Source organism: Siphateles boraxobius, unplaced genomic scaffold (assembly GCF_051911475.1).
Source record: "Siphateles boraxobius isolate OS27281-9 unplaced genomic scaffold, OSU_SipBor_1 24, whole genome shotgun sequence".
NCBI classification, from domain to species: Eukaryota; Metazoa; Chordata; class Actinopteri; order Cypriniformes; family Leuciscidae; genus Siphateles; species Siphateles boraxobius.
The window spans coordinates 13812399-13830244 of NW_027508855.1; the positions used below are offsets into that span (position 1 = coordinate 13812399).

Consider the following 17846-nt stretch of genomic DNA (forward strand, 5'->3'; position numbering starts at 1 on the left):
ATATATATTATACATAATTCAAAAAAGGCAAATTAGACATATACAAATTTCTCAAATTAGAGGAACTTATTTTACTTCATTATTATAATTTTACAATTTTATGTAGTACTTATTATATATATATACTGAAACTTATTGTAATTAATTTAAAAAATAAAAATTATTAACAACAAATTTTAACTATCCATTGAAATTAAATAGACGCTTGTTTTACTTCAATATAATTTTTTTTTTTTTTTACATTTTATGTAGTACTTACAATTTAATAAAATTTCTTGTAAGTAATTTAGGAAATGGGCACTTATTTTACTAAATTTTATTATTATTATTTTACTATTTATATAGTATTTACAATTTAGTGAAATTTGTAGCGATATCTCGTAGTATTAACTGAAAAGTGGTCATTTATTTTACACAATTTTTATTATTATTGTACTTATCTTACCACTTATGTAGTTCTTAAAATTGACAAAAAATGGAAATTTTTAAAACACCATATATGCACTATCCATTGAAATTAAATTAACACTTATTTATTAATGATTTATAATGGTTTGAAAAATCTCAAAAAAATATTGATCTATCACCAGTAAAATCACACATGCTTTCTTGTGGTTTAATATTTTTTCTTTGAAAAATGAGACTGCAATGTTCAATAAATATTACATGTATTAATTGTGAGAATCATAACAAACAGTTGCACCATCAAGTACTATCATGCATTAGAGTAGGGGGTTTATGGTTGCCAACCTGTAGCATTAATAATATGTTTTATAGTCAAGTAGTGTTAGTATTGACTGTTGTCATAGTGAAAAGAGCTTTCAGAGGCTGATATCCTCTATTACACCCTCGAGAGGATGCTGTGTTTTCATGCTGTGGCCTCTCTGTTTCTCCATCCTGCTCTCTTTCTCGCAGTGGAAGCATAGAAATTGGCTTTTTTTTAAATCTCCCTCATGGCGACTTCTCGAGCAGCCCCATCCCTCCTCCAGTCTTTCACCCCCAGCGGAGCCGCTCCTCCATCCTTCCTCTGGGCTGCGCCCCTCTGCAGGTGGCTGTGCTAAACACCAGGAAAGAGAACATTTCCTCCATATTGTAGGTGTACCCCTTTTATGAGGACTGAAGAAGGGAAGTAATATATATTGTGTAAATATGCTTTCCTATTGGTTCACAATTGTGTGCATATAATGTATTTTGATTGATTCTCATGTTCTTTTTATACGCTATTAAAAATTAGCATGATAACTATAATTTTCATAAAAATGTCGTAGTTACTGCAGTTATTGTTACTGTAATAAACGTGCGGTTTACCATAATTGATAAATGTAAATTTAAAAATGTCGTGTTTATTATTTGCATGTTCAAATTAGCATTAGACTTTTGTTTTTTGGCCAATATTTTTCCATTTAGAGGATATCTGCATGATTGCATTGGCCAAAAATATTCTTTGTACCAGTTTACATTTCCACAATCTTGTCACTGGACTGTTAATTTCTGTTTTCAAATATTTTTGAGTGAATTTGGACTAAATATAATGTGATGATTTCAACAGTTCCGTGTTTACATTAAACTTTATTATCTATAGTGGCATTATGGAGAGATGGGGACAGTGTTCAGGAAATATTTTCAAATTTGTTCGAAATTACACACTTCCCCTTAAACAAAATGTGCCATTTAATGTTTGTTTGTTTTTTTGTTTTTACCACAGTTTTACAATAGTGACCATAACTTTGATATTTTGGAGGAAACATCATGTTTGTAAGATTAGTTTTATTATGTCTAGGCAAAGCCACTATTTTGAGTTTAATTCATTAAGGCCATACATTTTGGCTTTTTCACTCTGGTGTTTTGCATTACATTTGCCAGGAGATGTTTTTCTGCTACTGTGCAGTAAGATGTAATTAAAATCACCATGGAGAATTACAGATCTCACACTGATGCCATATGTGACTGGAATGGAAGTGCGACTCAATCCTTTCTTATTGTTTCATCCATTCTTCTCTCCGGCCTGTTTAGGCGATAAGACTCATTTAAAGTCTTGCCAGGCAGATTGTTGTGTCTAATTAGCATGTTGGCCTTGATATTTCTTGCTTGTATAACTCCAGGCTTTGTTCTTGTTCATTATCAGAGGCAGCTGTTTGTGTACGTGTGTGTGAGAGAGAGAGAGAGAGAGAGAGAGAGAGAGGTGGTGCGGGTTTGAATTCTCAGGCATAGCCGTTATCAGTGGTCCTCTGTTATTATGTCCAGCCTTCACAATGCCCAGCGACGTTCCAGGAGCCCAAATCAGACAGAAAAAGAGACAGGAAGTTCAGAGCAGGAATACCCCATTTCAGTTTGACGCAGATACTGGTACTTTTCCCGCTTTACAGTAATCATCGTTTCGGGTCGTTTTTTTTTTTGTTGAGCCAATAAAATGCACATTCTCGCTATTATCAGGTCTTAGCCCACACAAAGTCAAGGACGTTCTTTTTCCACGGGCCGTGAAGGATATCTCAAGGGGTTTTTTGCTGATGGAATGTGGTGTAAAACAAAGGATGTCTTTCACTTGTAGTTTGTGGACTTCTGGGCCTTTGTTGTGGCGTTATCCTCTAAACTCAGCCTTATAAATAAGTGTAATTTTTTTCACTACAGTTCTGCTTCTTATGGCAATCTGTGTGGTGTTAGTGTAACTAGGCATTACATTGAGTATTTATAATTTCAGTATTATTTTATTGCCAAAACAAAATTTAACAAAAACATTATTTTGTGTGATTTTTACAACACTTTTTGTTTGATTTTTAAGTGGCCTAAAGATTTATCTGCTAATAATTTAATAATAATAATAAAAAAATAAATATTTATATATATATAGAGAGAGAGATATTTAGGTGGTTTTTAAATATATTTTTTAACTTTTTTTTTTAACTGAGTGAAACTAAAATCAAAAGTATTAAGAATACTCTCTTTACAGTTCCATGTTTACTGTGAATGATGCAATTTACTCTAAAGTCATTAAAAATGCATGTTCTTTAATTCAAAGACGTATATATGTACATACAAATGAATAACGCCTCTGAAATCATTTTTTCTGCTTGTTTAACTAATTTTCCTACAGTACAGTTTCATTCTGAATTTAAATTATGAACATTCACATTATGAATTTTTTTTAATTTGTTTATAAATAGAAATGTAATTGTAAATTAGTTTGGGACACCTGTTAAGAAACTGTTTTTTTCCGTTTGCTGCTATTATTGGCACACACAGAAACTGTGTATCAGCATAAAATATTTTCCAAATGCTATTTAGTGTTTTTAATTTACTGAATGTATAAAACAAATTAGTCGTAAGTACAGTTTTACTTGGCCAATATAACTCCAGCTTCAGACTTCAATTTGAAGAAAAATGTTTTATTTTTGTTTCACCATCTCTCACTCTTTCTCTGGGTAATCGATGTGTACATACATACTCCTATCTGTGTCTCAGGTCTCACTGTAGTCCAGCAGAAGGAAGTTGTTTCTGTGCTTGAGGCAGGAAAAGGGGCTTAAGGTTTGTTTTTCTTGCTGTCTGATAGCATCTACATGGGTACCTCTGGCTTCTGCTGCAAACATTGTTTATTGTGATACCTATGAAGGCATTGGGACTCTAGTCTTGTGTGTGTGCGTGTCTGAGACGCCGTGAATGGGGGAAGGGGGCCAGAGATGGACAAGTGTCGACAGCCTCTCTCAGCCCTTGGATAGGAAGTGACAGAAATGACACCACAAGCCCCAGGTGGCTGATGGGATATGCATCCAGTTCTCTTCATTACGCCCTCCGTCAGACCACCACCTCAGCTGTGCTTGTGTTTTCTTTTCTAATCACTGGATAAGATTTTGCCCTCTAATCTCATAGTGTAAAGCCACCCCTAAATTCTCCCAGCAGGCCAAGTGATAAACTCCAGCCTTAAGCATCCAAAAGCTGTGCAATAACTGTCCACGCTAACTGTCATTGCTTTCTTCTCTTTGAGTTTAGGCAGAGTCCCTGAAACCAAGACCCTCAATTTGGAGAAGGTTGGCGTGGAGATCAACAAAGAAACTGGAAAGATAATTGTGGGCGCTGATGAAGCCACATCTGTGCCAAATATTTTCGCTATCGGAGACATCGGTGAGGTAGGCGTTATGAATGAATGTCATTAATGCACTAGTAGGGGTGGGCGATATGACCAAAATCTTATTTCATGATATGAGTTTTTCCGGTACAGTAGGTTTATTTAATAGAATCTGAATAATCAAAAGTAAAAAACAAAACAAAAAACAACAAGAAGAAAGCATTCGTTGTCTTCACTGTATAATTGAATAAAAAAATATTCTTACTAAAGATACAAAAAGTGTTACTTTACTAGTTCCTTGAAAAAGTAATCTGATTACATAACTTGTGTTAATGATTACATAATGCGTTACCACAACACTGGACACAGGTTTTTTAGGCTGCTGTCACTTTAAGACCTAATGCATGGATCCAGTATACTTATACTCTCCCAACTGTTTCACAGAGTATCACATTGAGGTTTTTTTTTTTTTTTCATGACTTGTTGTGATTAATAACTCTTATTAACATCTAGCACATCCGGCTCTTTATTTTCTCATTAATGCAATTTCTTTATTACCGGTACTCTCACTTACCAGTAACTTTAAAGTCAGCATGAAACCCATTGAAACGACTTCCCAAACAAGAAAAAATGTAGGGCATGACTTGAATGTGTCCATCGGGATATGATTGGATCGTTGTGGTTTTGATATTGCTGTGATCTCATGTAAGTGACAGGTTGTCCCGCCCTCATGTCAGTAAACTCATCATCAGAGAAGAGAAGAGAGGGGTATATGAAAGATTACGAGGGTTTATGAATTTGTAAAAACAAAAAAAAACGAGGTGCACGGATAAATCGTTTACAATAAATACTGCAATATTCCATAAAAAATAAGAATTGCTAATTTTGATGTCATCGTGACTTATATTTTACTTATATTTTCAGAAATTTTCACATAGTGCGATATAAACATATAGCGTCATACCGCCCAGCCCTAATCAAATTCAGCTGAGAAGGAACAGCTGGAAATCAACACATCTACAGCATATTCCTGACTGTCAGTTCAATCACTCTCCTGGAAGGTCGCTGCCCTGTAACATCTCCAACACAACTGGCTACCGAGATCAAATATCACAGCTGCAGCAGCTGTGTGATTATTGGCACGCACACACCGCTACACAACTAGTCAGAAGAAGCTCTTTGTACATCAATGTGCATGACTTATCATTTTTTTAACGAAAGAAAACTAGATGTTGAGCTGCACCTGGTTACTGCCAAGAAGTGCATTTACTATACAGCTGCCTGGGTGGTGTACACACACACACACACACACTCTGAGCCAAACACCCAAGGCAGTTTCTTGGACAGCAGGATGTACAGAAGTTATCAGACTGGTTGCTGATGCCATTAGTCAGTGAATGAGAATTCGCCCCGCAGTGCTGCTTGTTCCTGTGTTGTTACTGTAGGCATGTTTTTCACAGCGCTGATTGGCAGCCGTCCACCTTTGCACTATAATAATCATCTTGACTGACAGCCATGTAATGTTGAAATGATACTAATCTCTGAAATGTCTGATCTGGCTAATCGTACATGGATTTATACTGAACAACACATCATTAAAACATAATGCAAAGAAAATTATCATTTAAATCTTTTCAGTAGTATTGTTGCACATTGTGAATTGACCTGCCCGATTCTTGTAGACTAGATTTGCTGTTGAACGCATCCAATATTGGGTTAGTCTTTATTTTAGTATTATTTATACAGTATACAATTATTGTATTAATTAATATTAACCTAATTTATTTCAGTTATTTGCCAAGACAACATTTTGAAGATACGTAATTTTCATTTACGTATCTAATGTATTTTTTAAATTATTTTTAGTTAACAATAACAACACGTGTTTTTGTGTGTGTACATGTTCTCTGACCAAGCCAACTCATGCTCTATTTCAGGGTCGTCCCGAGTTGACCCCGACAGCCATTAAGGCCGGAAAGCTCCTGGCCCGTAGACTGGTGGGCCATTCCGATGAGCTCATGTATTATGAGAATGTGAGTTTTTCGTTACGCGCATGTGTTCTCATTCTCTCTTTGTTTCTGGATTAATCTTACAAAGCCTGTCAAAAACTTATATGAAAATAAAATAAATAAATTACTGTAATGTAATTACACACATATAATAATTTACAAACATGTGTGTGTGTGTGTGTGTGTGTGTGTGTGTGTGTGTGTGTGTGTGTGTGTGTGTGTGTGTGTGTGTGTGTGTGTGTGTGTGTGTGTGTGTGTGTGTGTGTGTGTGTGTGTGTGTGTGTGTGTGTGATTACATTACAGTAATTTTTATGAGAATGTAATTATAAAAAAAACTTCTTTTAAAGTTATAGGAACTCCCAAATAATTAAAAATTGAAATGACTGGACAGTAAGGAGAATTAATTTCAAGAATACTGTAACAAAAAATGTCTTGGTGCAACAAAAAACCTTGATGCAACCTTCTAGTGCTGCTTTTGTTATTTTTTTTATTATGGATGTTCTCCAGTTAAATTATTTGTGTGTGTGTGTGTGTGTGTGTGTGTGTGTGTGTAGGTGGCCACTACAGTGTTCACTCCACTAGAGTACGGCTGTGTGGGTCTGTCTGAAGAAGAGGCTGAAAAGAGACATGGCAAAGACCAGATTGAGGTATATTACATCAAATTTACCATGGGTGCTGTTAGATCCAATGTGAAGTGCAGTTATAAAATGGCAGCAGCAGCAATACATGCAGTTAATATTGCAGTAGGGTGAACAATTCTTCCACCAAGTAATATAGTTCATTATCCTAACTGTGGGCTCTGCACAACTGCCATGGAAGCACATTACTGTATACGTGTGTGTGTATGTGTATACTGGGTCCTCACACACCTGCATGGCTCTAAAGCCTAAAGCATTCAGAGAGGGGTGTGCCTCTGGTTTGATTGACAGGTGTTCAGGAGGGCTGACTGATGCTTGTAGAGGTTGATGAGAGATGATCAAAAATGCAGCATCCCATTGGGCCTGACAGCTGTGAGCAGCATGTGTCGGCACGCCAGAGCGCTCGCTCTGAAGCATGTTCAATAATGATGATTTCAGCACCTACAAAATGTTTAGAGCAGTAACAGACACAAACATAACAGTAGCAGCACTTGTTTCCAAGTGCTTGTTGTAAAATGACGAGCTCAAGTGGTTGATGATTCAGGAAATGATGTCGTTGTTGGTGTATCATAGTTTTTGTTTTGTCTGGTTTAACAGGTGTACCATGCCTTCTACAAACCGCTCGAGTTCACTGTGGCTGAGAGAGATGCAACTCAGTGCTATATAAAGGTATTTTAAAATAGTTAGCACACACAATATTTTTGGACCTTTTTTTTTTTATAAAACACAAGCAACTGCAAAAAAGACATTGAATTTTGACAGTTGACATTGACTTTTCTGAATGATTATTCATTACAGCTGTCTTTAGGTGTTCAGATAAAAAAGGTTTCTCAATCTTTATGAAATCCTTCTTATGTGCTGATTTGGTAGTTATGTATCAGTTTGTTAGTAGACTGGAGTAATGGCTGCTGAAAAAGGGGTTTTAAAATAGAAATTGAGTTTTAATGCTATAAGTTTAAGGTGTTGAGCTGTTGTGGACCCACTATTGTGTAGGATTCTTTGATAATCATGCATCCTTGGAGAGTAAAAGGATAAATTTCTTTGGAAGTTCAAATGATGATGGTCATCATATCTCAATTATGAACTAATAACTAAATCCATGTTCTCTTTCCTGCAGGTGATTTGTCTACGGGAGGGTGAGCAGCTCGTGCTGGGTCTGCATTTTACTGGGCCGAACGCTGGCGAGGTCACACAGGGATTTTCTTTGGGCTTCCAGTAAGTTCCACGTCTCTGTTCACCTGCACGTGATGTTGAGCTGGAGTCAGATTACATTCATTTGTTCTGATATCACCCAGGTGTCTGTTTCATTACATGCACAGTTGTGTGTAAATTCAACTCAGTGTGAGTTACAACACCTGTGGGCGAATGAATACAGTCTGTGTTTATATCTGCAGGTGTGGGCTTACCTACGGACATCTCAGGAATACGGTCGGGATACACCCCACCTGCGCCGAGGAGCTCACCAAACTCAGCATCACTAAACGCTCCGGTCTTGACGCCACGGTAACGGGCTGCTGAGGTTAAGCATCCCTTCCCTGATCACACGAGCACACGGGAACCAGTAAACAGGGTTATGATCATGTGAGTTATGGAGTTACAGGAAGCATCTAAAAACCTTTTCCGTTTTTATCTCGTCTATGTGCACATCAGGGCCATATCTTTGATCTTCGAATGACCACAGAATGCAAATCTATTTCAGTTTAATATATGATATTTCATATGATAATTCCAGAGGGTCAGTGCTAACAATTAAGTGCTTCTTTACTTTACCTCTATGAGTCATAATTTTTAAACCAAATCCAGGGGAGTTCGGCTAGCTTTTTACCACAGGTCAAGATAATCCAATAAGGTCCTCACGTTTGCTCTACAGAACACGAACACAGATCCAGGTTAGAGCAACACGAACCGCAAGCGCCGCTGCAAAACAGATAAACACGGCCATAAATCAGGATCAAGCCCCATTACAGTTTGCTGAAATAAGAACCGTTGGAGAAAGTGGCCTAATGTTTCTGAAATATATTCTGCAAATATTGTTGTTTCTCTGGTTGTACTTCCTGTCCATTAGTCATGCGCCACTCCTGACACTGATGGATGGGATAGGCCCGTCGCTGCGCTGACACCACCCCGTTTCCCAGGGACGTAGACAAACACTCGGTGAGCGGCGTGTCACTCAAACGCAGCACCCGGTCGTGGACAGAGTGAGCGCTTGTTTAGTCCTGGACTTCAGGAGGTTCCCCAGTGCACAGCGGGAGCAGAGAGTACACAGTACAATAACATACTCTCCTGCCCCTGATGTCTCTGCTTAAAGCCTAAAAGAAGTCAGTACCACCGGCTACCTAAAGGTGGCAGTGTTTGCTTCCTTTTCCCCCTGTTCTTCACTCACACGTGGTTATAAAAATCTCAGAGCTGTGTAGTCATTCTGAATTCAAGTCACAGTTAATCACTGGCAGAATGTTAAGATTAATTGAACACTTACTGGGCATTTATCGCTCCATAGGTTTAGCTTATCTGTTGTTTGTGTACTTGGCTAATAGCTTTGGCCCATGGTGCTGCCGCCCGCTTTGAGGGAAGTTAAACTGCAACTATTCCCAGAAGTTCAATTCATTTTGTGACTGGAAATCTGTGTACTTTCAAACCAGATATAGTATGAAAAGCATATGTGCATTTTGTAACATACTGATATATAATGTCAGCAGATGCAAATCTAATTGCAATGCAAGATTTTACATTTTTCAGCTCACTGTCATGTCGATCAAAACCCGTAAAACTTTATTTATTCGTCAGGACACTGATGAAGGAATTTATATTTGTACTGGTTGCTCCATTAAATTACAATGAGGCTTTCAAACTTTAAAAAGGATTCAAAAGCACCATAAAAGTGACCCGTGTGACTGCATTACATGTGTTTTACAAGTCATATGATAGATTTGTGAATGGAACATAATGAAATTTAAAGTTGTTATTGACTGCAAATCTTCCACATTAGCTCTCTTTGCTGCATTCATGAGATAAGTAGTGGTGCTGGATTTATGAACAAATGTTTTTTTCTTTTTTTTCTTCAATAATTAAATTGATCCAGATCACAAAACCGGCCTGAATAATTAATTCAGGAATTGGACTGATACGATTCTCAAGTTCAAACTCCACCTATAAGTGTAACAGTTTTCTCTGTTCCTCACACAAAGCTATCATATGACTCCAGAAGACTTGGAAAATAGCTCATGAGGCATATTAAAAACTTTTATGATTCTTTAATGGTTATTTCATGTTCTATATTTACAGCTTGAAAGTTTCAGTCTCATTCGTTGTAGCATGGAAATGAGCCACCTGAATAATAGTTCAATGGAAGCCTTTATTTCTTAGTGTAACACAAAAGAAGAAATACAGGTTTGGAAGAGCATGAGGGGAAATAAATAATTGCACAATTTACATATTTGGGCAAAATATCTCTTCACTTGTTTAGTAAAATGGGTAATAAAGTTAAACTGGGCATTTGCATTTGTAATGCAGTTAAAAAACAGATATGCAAAACACTTGAACAAGTCATAGTCGCTCAATTTGCTTAAGTTCTGTAGTTATACATTTAAATGTATGCAAAATGAATATGAAATCAGCATAAGAAACCCTAGTCAAGATTTCAATGACTCATACCCCATCCTTAAAGGGATAGTTCACCTAAAATTGTCAATTTTGTATCAAACCTGTATGACTTACTTTCTTTGACGGAAGACAAAAGATGATATTTTGAAGAATGTTGGTTGCCAAACAGTTTTTGGTTTGGAGACTTCTCTCAAAACGTTTTATTATATGTTCTACTGAAGAAAGTCATTCATACAAGTTTAGAACAACATAAAGATGAGTAAATGATGACAGAAATTTTATTTTTGGGTTTAACATTTGCTAAACCCTCTGATTCTTTAATAATGCCGATATGTCTACGGTTTCACACAAACACTTTGCATTGTGTGAAATTTCAATTGGTTTCATGAGAATGCCATAGACTTGGGAGTGAGGGTCCATGTTGGAAGAACGGTATATCTGGAGTTTGTTTTTGTTTGAAGTCTAATCTGCCCTGGCTCTGATTAATGAGCCTGAGAGAGGAGTGACAGCCTGCTGTGGAGAGGAGCACTGCGCTACTAGGTTTATTTGTACCCAGGACTGATGGGAAGAGGGGGGTACCGTGTGCTCGACTCAGGGACGGGGTGCTGACTGAAGAACCCTGACCCCAACACACTACCACCAACAGCTTGGCTCTATCAAACCACACATACACAACACACTCACAGCCGGTGGGCGGAGCTGCGCCACAACACAGAAATATGCGGGCGCTTATTTCTCCGAAGTGTACAGATATACCAGCGTTATTGTCATGTTACCGGTCAAACTTTGACATTTTCACATTTTGTTAATGTGAAATCTTAATGTTACATATAAAATTGAAATGAAAACAGTTATCGGCATTGATTGTCTCACTCAAATGTTGATAAAATGTGCTTCAGACACATAACCCGCAGGCCAGCTTGAGACAGCAGCTCTGATCCACACACACACACACACACACACACACACACTGTGAAGGGTCAGGGTTCAACTTTCAAGGGCCCAGCTAATGATGACTTGCACTAAAAGCCAAAACTGGAGAGGGCGAGTCTGATGTCACCTGGCGTCACATTTATTTCTGTAAATAGAGAAGCCTGATTTGGCTTAAGCTATGCACTGGATCATTTATATGTATGTGTAATAAAATATTCAAATGTACAGTTGCACCATTAAAATAATGATAGATTCTGTTCTGTATTCTGTTTCTTTTTCAGATGGTGTGTATTTACTTTGTTTCAAAATGTAGTGAGCAACCTCACTGTCTACTTCCTATATGAGCAGCATACTTTTTCTTTTTTTAATTGGTGGTCCATGTACACCTGCTTTGTGTGGTTTTCAGCCATTGTGTCGTGTCTTTCATTTTTTTGCAGCATCTTACACTTTGCACTTTAAGGTACGTCAAGTTAAAAGTAGTTCAACTTTATTTTTTAAACCCATGGATTTTCATTTTCACTTGGTTGTATTCCATCTCTTCATCATCATGTTCTGTGTGTACAACTTCTAAGAGGCTATTCGCACAGAATGTTTGCATGTAAAATGTGAGACACCGATAAGTGGATTGAAAAAGGACTGCCTTTTTTTAAAGTTTTACTTCTTTTAACTTGAGCACCACGTTGCAAGACATACAAAACGTTTTAGTTTGTTTACATAGAAAAACAGTGGAAAATCAGTGCAAAAAAATTACCCCAAAAGCGGAATCCTAACTGTCATGGATTCTTAAGTGATTGATTTAGAGTACTCTAAATAGGCAGCAACTTCAAGTGTACACTAAATTCACGTGAAGCACATGGAAGACAGAACTCGCAATTGATTTCAATATATTGTAGCTTTGGCATATTACAAATATTAGCTAAATTAGTAAATTTTTATAATTTTGTACCTTTTATTTCACTAATACTTTTCATTATTTAAAGAAATTTTCGTTACCGTTTCACTCTCCTTGACTCAACTCCATATGGAACTTGTTGCAATGCATTCTGGGATTGCAACAAGAATAGCATTTGGTCGAAATTAAATATCTGAGTAGGCTTAATGTTGCTTTCTACCTTTGTGACTGTAGTGCAAGTCAAATCCTCACTAGGATTTGAGACCGAGCTAATATGGTTCAAAAGTTTGGTGTCAGTATGAGTTTTATTTTTTGAAAGAAATATTTTTTCAGCAAGGATGCATTAAATTGATCAAAAAAATTACGGCAAAGCATTTATAATGTTACAAAATATTTCAGTTTCAAATAAATGCTGTTTTTATTAACTTTCTATTCATTAAAGAATCCTGAAATGTATCACAGTTTCTACTAAGATATTAAATGATTTAATGTGTGTGTGTGTGTGTGTGTGTAAGGTCAGCTCCTCTGAGGAGTTCTCTCTCAGCAGGGGTGGTCACGGTATGACCTCTCGCTGTCTTCGCTGACAGGCTCCTCGGCAATGCCGACCTGTCAGTCAAAGCTGCACAACAACAATGGCAGAAATTCCTCTCTGTTTGTTTGCTTAAGGACGGGGCTCTCACAAACCCTGAAACTCTTAACGTTGTCACCCCTAAAACTTTCCTAACTCCGAGCTCTCTCCACAGCCATTAAGGGAAAAGCAATCCCCGTCGTTCACTGAGAGAAAAGGATAGAGCCCCCTTTTTAACCAGCGACACGCTTTCAGCATTTCTTTCTCTTTCGAATTGGAACAAATGTACGTAAATCCACCTTGAAACACACTTAGCAGAACATGTCAACATGTCAAGGTGGGTTGGGTGGATATTTAGCGTCTTAATCCTCTGCTATTGTGGGTTGACAGTGGGAATCAGTGTGTTTGAGCTGGGAGTCTATTGTGGATGCGAGTCAGGCGGCCCTCATCACCCTTCTGCTGGGGGTTTACACTCATGCTGGTTATACAGCCCTGCGCTTGTGTCCAAAGCCCTGGGAGTGGGAAACAAATATCTACCTTGTGTAAACATGCGCAAAAAGTTTGGCATAGAAAAGGGGGATTATTGGTAAAATGAATAGGGGCCATGCAATTATAGTCCATTTTTTTCTTATGTGTATCGGACTGAACGTGTGTGATCATGCTATTTTATTGTTTATCCATTTATTTGATTAAAAATACTGTAAAAATATTAAATATTATTATAATTCAAATTAACTGTAGTCTATTTAAATATATTTTAAAAAGTAATTTATTCATGTGATGGCAAAGCTGAATTTTCAGCATCCAGTCTTCAGTGTCACATGATCATTCAGAATTTTTTTTATTATTATATATAATATAATGTTGAAAATATTTGTGCTGCTTAATATTGTTGTGGAAACGGTCATAGATTTTGTCAGGATTCTTTGATTAATAGAAAGAAAAACCCATTCGTCTTTTAATACGTACTTACTAAATTAAAGACATTGTCAATAGCCTACTATTCTTTCACTTGTTTGACAGTTAGATAAAAACTACTGTTTTAATCACATTGGGCAAATAGTAGGGAGGTTAAGTGACTTTTGACTTCAAGTCATGATGCAAAGGTCCCCTTTGGTTTGGAAGTACCTTAGGGCCATAGAAATAAATTTATCCTAAGACACAAGTGAGATCACATTTTGTATTATATATACACGCACATTTTTTAAAAATGGCCGCCGACCATGCTTGAGAGGCACATATCTTTGCTTCTGTTATAGTTATAATGACAAATTTGATATCAACGTGTACATTTTTGTGGTCAAGGAGTCCAATAAAATAGGTTCCAAGACTAAAAAACAATAATGTTGTCCTTACCATGACAATTGGAGGTGAAGTATGCAATTTTTTTATTAAAAAACGCATGCCAAACACACAGTCCATTCACAACTTAATAATAATTTAAAAAATAACAACTTAAAGTGTTGAATATGTGTATTATGGGTGCAAAGGAACTGATAAGCGAGACAACAAGTTCATAACTATGTTCACAGTTTATAAGTAGGCAATGCCATACCTACAATATTCTAGTGATGAAGACTAATAGTTTAGAGTAAATACATCACTAAGATGATTTTCTAGTTAGATGTCTGCACCAGTGTGGGAACCTGAGCCACGACATCCACAGAGAGACATGCAAGGGATATTATATTCATTCATTGCAAAAAGACTGATACATTTCATATGCTTATTTCATTTAATTGTTATGATTAAAACTGACAACTAATAAAAATCCCAAATTCAGTATCTCCGGAAATTAGAATATTACTTAAGACCAATACAAAAAAAAGATTTTTAGAAATGTTGGCCAACTGAAAAGTATGAACATGAAAAGTATGAGCATGTAAAGCACTCAATACTTAGTTGGAGCTCCTTTTGCCTGAATTACTGCAGCAATGCGGCGTGGCATGGAGTCGATCAGTCTGTGGCACTGCTCAGGTGTTATGAGAGCCCAGGTTGCTCTGATAGTGGCCTTCAGCTCTTCTGCATTGTTGGGTCTGGCGTAGCGCATCTTCCTCTTCACAATACCCCATAGATTTTCTATAGGGTTTAGATCAGGCGAGTTTGCTGGCCAAATTAAGAACAGGGATACCATGGTCCTTAAACCAGGTACTGGTAGCTTTGGCACTGTGTGCAGGTGCAAGTCCTGCTGGAAAATTAAATCTGCATCTCCATAAAGTTGCTCAGCAGCAGGAAGCATGAAGTGATCTAAAACTTCCTGGTAGACGGCTGTGTTGACCTCAGAAAACACAGTGGACCAACACCAGCAGATGACATGGGACCCCAAACCATCACTTACTGTGGAAACTTTACACTGGACTTCAAGCAACGTGGATTCTGTGCTTCTCATCTCTTCCTCCAGACTCTGGGACCTTGATTTCCAAAGGAAATGCAAAATTTATTTTCATCAGAGAATCTCCCCCACATTTTTGAATGGGTTTCGTTTCACAATCCTCTCGAGGGTGCGGTTATCCCTATTGCTTGTACACTTTTTTTCTACCACATCTTTTCCTTCCCTTCACCTCTCTATTAATGTGCTTGGACACAGAGCTCTTTGAACAGCCAGCCTCTTTAGCAATGACCTTTTGTGGCTTGCCCTCCTTGTGCAAGATGTCAATGGTCGTCTTTTGGACAGCTGTCAACTCAGCAGTCTTCCCCATGATTGTGTAGCCTACAGAACTAGACTGAGAGACCATTTAAAGGCCTTTGCAGGAGTTTTGAGTTAATTAGCTGATTAGAGTGTGGCACCAGGTGTCTTCAATATTGAACCTTTTCACAATATTCTAATTTTATAAGATACTGATTTGGGGGTTTTCATTAGTTGTCAGTTATAATCATCACAATTAAAAGGAATGAACACTTGAAATATATCAGTCTGTGTGTAATGAATGAATATAATATCCAAATTTCACTTTTTGAATGGAATTACTGAAATAAATAAATTTTTTGATGATATTCTAATTATATGACCAGCACCTGTATTATGATGGGAACACAATAAATAAAAGTTAATAGGAATAATAATTAAACCTCAAACAAATATATTTGAATCTCAGTGTTAAGGATTTGATATGGTCTCCTATTGACTACTCGAAAGTAAAAACTTTGCATTGTTTAGCCAATTTGCATATTTCATGATACCACACATGAGGTTCAAATTCATCCTCATCCCTCTCCTCATCTGACAGGTCTAAGTCTGAATGTCCCTCAACTATCTTATAAAGAATCATCTCTGCTTCAGTTCTGTCTCCTACAACATGGAGTCATTAAGTACATTTAGATGGTCCTGGTGTCCACTACAATTGACATTCATAAAAATTATAATATTTTAAAACACAAACAATTTAACTGCTTTCAGAACTAAATGTATTATCCCTGACACTTTAATAAACAAGTATATATATGATAATAATAGTAAAAATTTTACATACCGCTCTCCTTTCCATTAAATGTGCTTGTTGTTATGGCGGCCATTTTTTGATGCAGTGTAAGTAGTTTATTGCATTCCAGCCAATCAAATGACATATCAATAGAAAGCGAAGGATGTCCTCTGTGCAGTACAGCAGGAATTGATAGAGTAGATACAAAAATTCAAGGAACATTCATGAAAACAAAGGGTCGACTAAAGTGGACACAAGTCAATGGGCGAGGTCTCAGGAGGATAGGCTACTCCTGACTGGTCGAAATCTGCTACTTAGGACACATGTACTGTACAGAAGTAGCTGCACTGCTTAAATACAAAATTAAAGTTTTTGAACGCAAAGATAAGTAAAGTCACTCTGATGACACAATTTTTATGTGAAATGTGCATATTTACCCCCAATTGTCATGGTACGGGGAAAATTCTAATGTTTTTAAACTTGAAACCAATTATATTGGATTCCTTGACCCCAAAAATGTACACTTTGACACCCAATTTGTCATTATAGCGATAACAGAAGCAAAGATATGGGCTATAGAGTGTTTTCGGCGCATTGGCAGCCATTTTTGAAAAAAAAACATGTTTATTTCTGATACAAAGTGTGATCTCACTTGTGTCTTAGGATAAATTTATTTGTATGACCCTAAGGTACTTCCATACCAAAGGCGACCTTTGCATCATGACTTGAAGTCAAAGGCCTATTTTTTGGGCTTAACCTCCCTACTAAAAGCTACATTTTTGAAAAAGGTGCATGATAAACATTTGAAAAAATACATTATGGAAAATAATGAACTTTATCACAATATGCTAATTTTTTGAGAAGGACCTATATATATATATATATATATATATATATATATATAAAGTTAGAATAAAACCTAAATTAACTTTTTATTTCCAACATGATAAATGAAGTATAAAACACAATATTTTCATTTGAGTAATTTCAGACAGTCCCTCACAATATTGCTGTATTTATAGATTATATATCTGTGCAGATCTTTTTTGTTTGTTTGTTTGTTTTGATATTCATGTGAACTCATAATCTTTAATTAAAATAACTTCGCCTCCCTTTTTGCAGCGACATCTCTTCTCTGATGACGTTTCATCTGGTGTGTGGGCGGGACAACCTGTCACACAAATGACATCACAGCAATAGCAAACCACAACCATCCAATTAAAGGGATAGTTGACCCAAAAATTATACTATATTCTTTTTAGACCAACACAATCGGAGATACATTAAAAAATTGCCTGGCTCTTCCAAGCTTTATAATGGGAGTGAATGGGGGGGCGAGATTTTGAAGCCCAAAAAAATGCACCCATCCATCATAAAACTAATCCATAGATTAATAAAGGCCTTCTGAAATGAAACGATGTGTCTGTGTAAGAAAAAGAAAACATATTTAAAACTTTATTAGCTATAGTAATAGCTTCCGGCAGATGACTTTACGCATACTGCAGGGGTATGGATTATTTTTATAGATGCATTTTTTTGGGCATCAAAATCTCGGCCCCCATTCACTACCATTATAAAGCCTGGAAGAGACAGGATATTTTTAAATATAACTCTGATTGTGTTTGTCTGAAAGAAGATAGTCATATACACCTTGGATGGCCTGAGGGTGAGTAAATCATGGTATAAATTACTATTTTATCCCTTTAATTCCCGCCCTAGATTTTTTC

The 17846-nt window shown here is 36.8% G+C and overlaps 1 protein-coding gene across 2 annotated transcripts in view; it reads left to right on the forward strand.

Annotated features, from left to right (window-relative positions):
* The window catches only part of txnrd2.2 (thioredoxin reductase 2, tandem duplicate 2), a 33957-nt gene extending 16579 nt beyond the window's left edge, over positions 1–17378 (forward strand). The window contains exons 12-18 of one of the 2 annotated variants that reach the window (XR_013206880.1): positions 3985–4121; positions 5998–6093; positions 6624–6716; positions 7305–7376; positions 7825–7922; positions 8102–8288; positions 17242–17378. Coding sequence is in view for 1 of the 2 variants with exons in the window: in XM_077241549.1 (XP_077097664.1) it covers positions 3985–4121; positions 5998–6093; positions 6624–6716; positions 7305–7376; positions 7825–7922; positions 8102–8225 (620 nt within the window). In the remaining variant the exon portion in view is untranslated. Of the gene's footprint in view, positions 1–3984; positions 4122–5997; positions 6094–6623; positions 6717–7304; positions 7377–7824; positions 7923–8101; positions 11498–17241 lie in introns of those variants that run through there. The other variant, XM_077241549.1, reaches the window with a different exon arrangement.
* Positions 17379–17846: the final 468 nt, after the last annotated feature.